Below are 1,077 nucleotides of genomic sequence, written 5' to 3' on the forward strand. Positions count from 1 at the left end.
ACTGGAGCACTTGTCAGGATAGAAGGAAAAATGGATGGGTCAAAAAATACCATCACATTCTTGAGGAAAATCTGCTACCCTCCGCTATAAAGTTGTCAATAATAATAATAACAATAATATTTCACAATTTAACTGATTTTACTGTATTTCTGATTAAATAAATGCTGCCATGGTGAGCACCTTTTGGTTTTCTTTCAAAAATCTTACTGACTGCAAATGTTTTAATGGTATATTACATTATTGGATTATATTATAATATTATATGCTTACAGTGTTCAAGTTGAGCTGTACAACAAACGTGCCGCCACTATCACCAGGAGACTGCTCAAGTGTGATCACAGTTGGAAGGTCCGAGGTCACAGTTAGGTTGCTGGAAACAATGAAGCGTAGTGATAGTACATCCTGTTCATCTCTGAACACTGAAGGGCTTTTCATGCACATTGGCTCAGAGCTGTTAGCACGGAGGCCCGGTTGGTCTCTCATAGAAATGGATGTGTTACTTAGGGCACCTGAGCTGTTGCTTTGAGGAGCAATGATGTTACGAATAAAGGCTGAGGTGTTAAAATCTGAAGAGGCGCTCAAAGGTTTACATCCCACTGTGTGTATGACGTGAGAGAGGAGGGAAAGATATTTAAGAATCAAGCAAAAACTGGCAAAAAAATGAAATTAAAGTAATAGGTGAATCAAAACAGACCTGTGACATTGGCAGAGATGCTGAAAGGTATTGTGGTGTTTGATTGACTAGTCTCAACCATAACCAGCAACCAGCTGTTCCACGGGGGAATGAGGACCGATGCGGAGCAGCTCTCTAACCCTGAACAGTTCTGTTTCAGCTCCGAGCCCTGCTTCAAAGTGCTGGAGCCTACAGTGATTGACAGCCCACAATCATTTCCCAGCTTTACAGAACAGTTCAAGATGAAAACATCCAACCTGGAGGAGAACTCTGGAACAAAGATCCTAAACAGACAAGACACACAAAAATACTTTAGAATTCAACAAAAACAGAAACGTCACAATTTTAATGTGAAAATTCACATATAATGAAAAAAAAAAGCTGCTCATTTTAACTTTATATTC

General features: G+C 39.5%; 1 protein-coding gene across 1 annotated transcript in view; it reads right to left on the reverse strand.

Annotated features, from left to right (window-relative positions):
* LOC107590745 (transmembrane protein 8B-like) overlaps positions 1-1,077 on the reverse strand; it is an 11,055-nt gene that overhangs the window by 6,138 nt on the left and 3,840 nt on the right. The window contains exons 4-5 of the mRNA XM_016279652.1: positions 695-957; positions 271-596 (exon numbers count right to left, since the gene is read on the reverse strand). Coding sequence (XP_016135138.1) covers positions 271-596; positions 695-957 — 589 coding nt within the window. The remainder of the gene's footprint in view (positions 1-270; positions 597-694; positions 958-1,077) is intronic.

This window comes from Sinocyclocheilus grahami, unplaced genomic scaffold, assembly GCF_001515645.1.
Source record: "Sinocyclocheilus grahami isolate Dianchi unplaced genomic scaffold, SAMN03320097.WGS_v1.1 scaffold132.1, whole genome shotgun sequence".
In the NCBI taxonomy this organism is placed as follows: domain Eukaryota; kingdom Metazoa; phylum Chordata; class Actinopteri; order Cypriniformes; family Cyprinidae; genus Sinocyclocheilus; species Sinocyclocheilus grahami.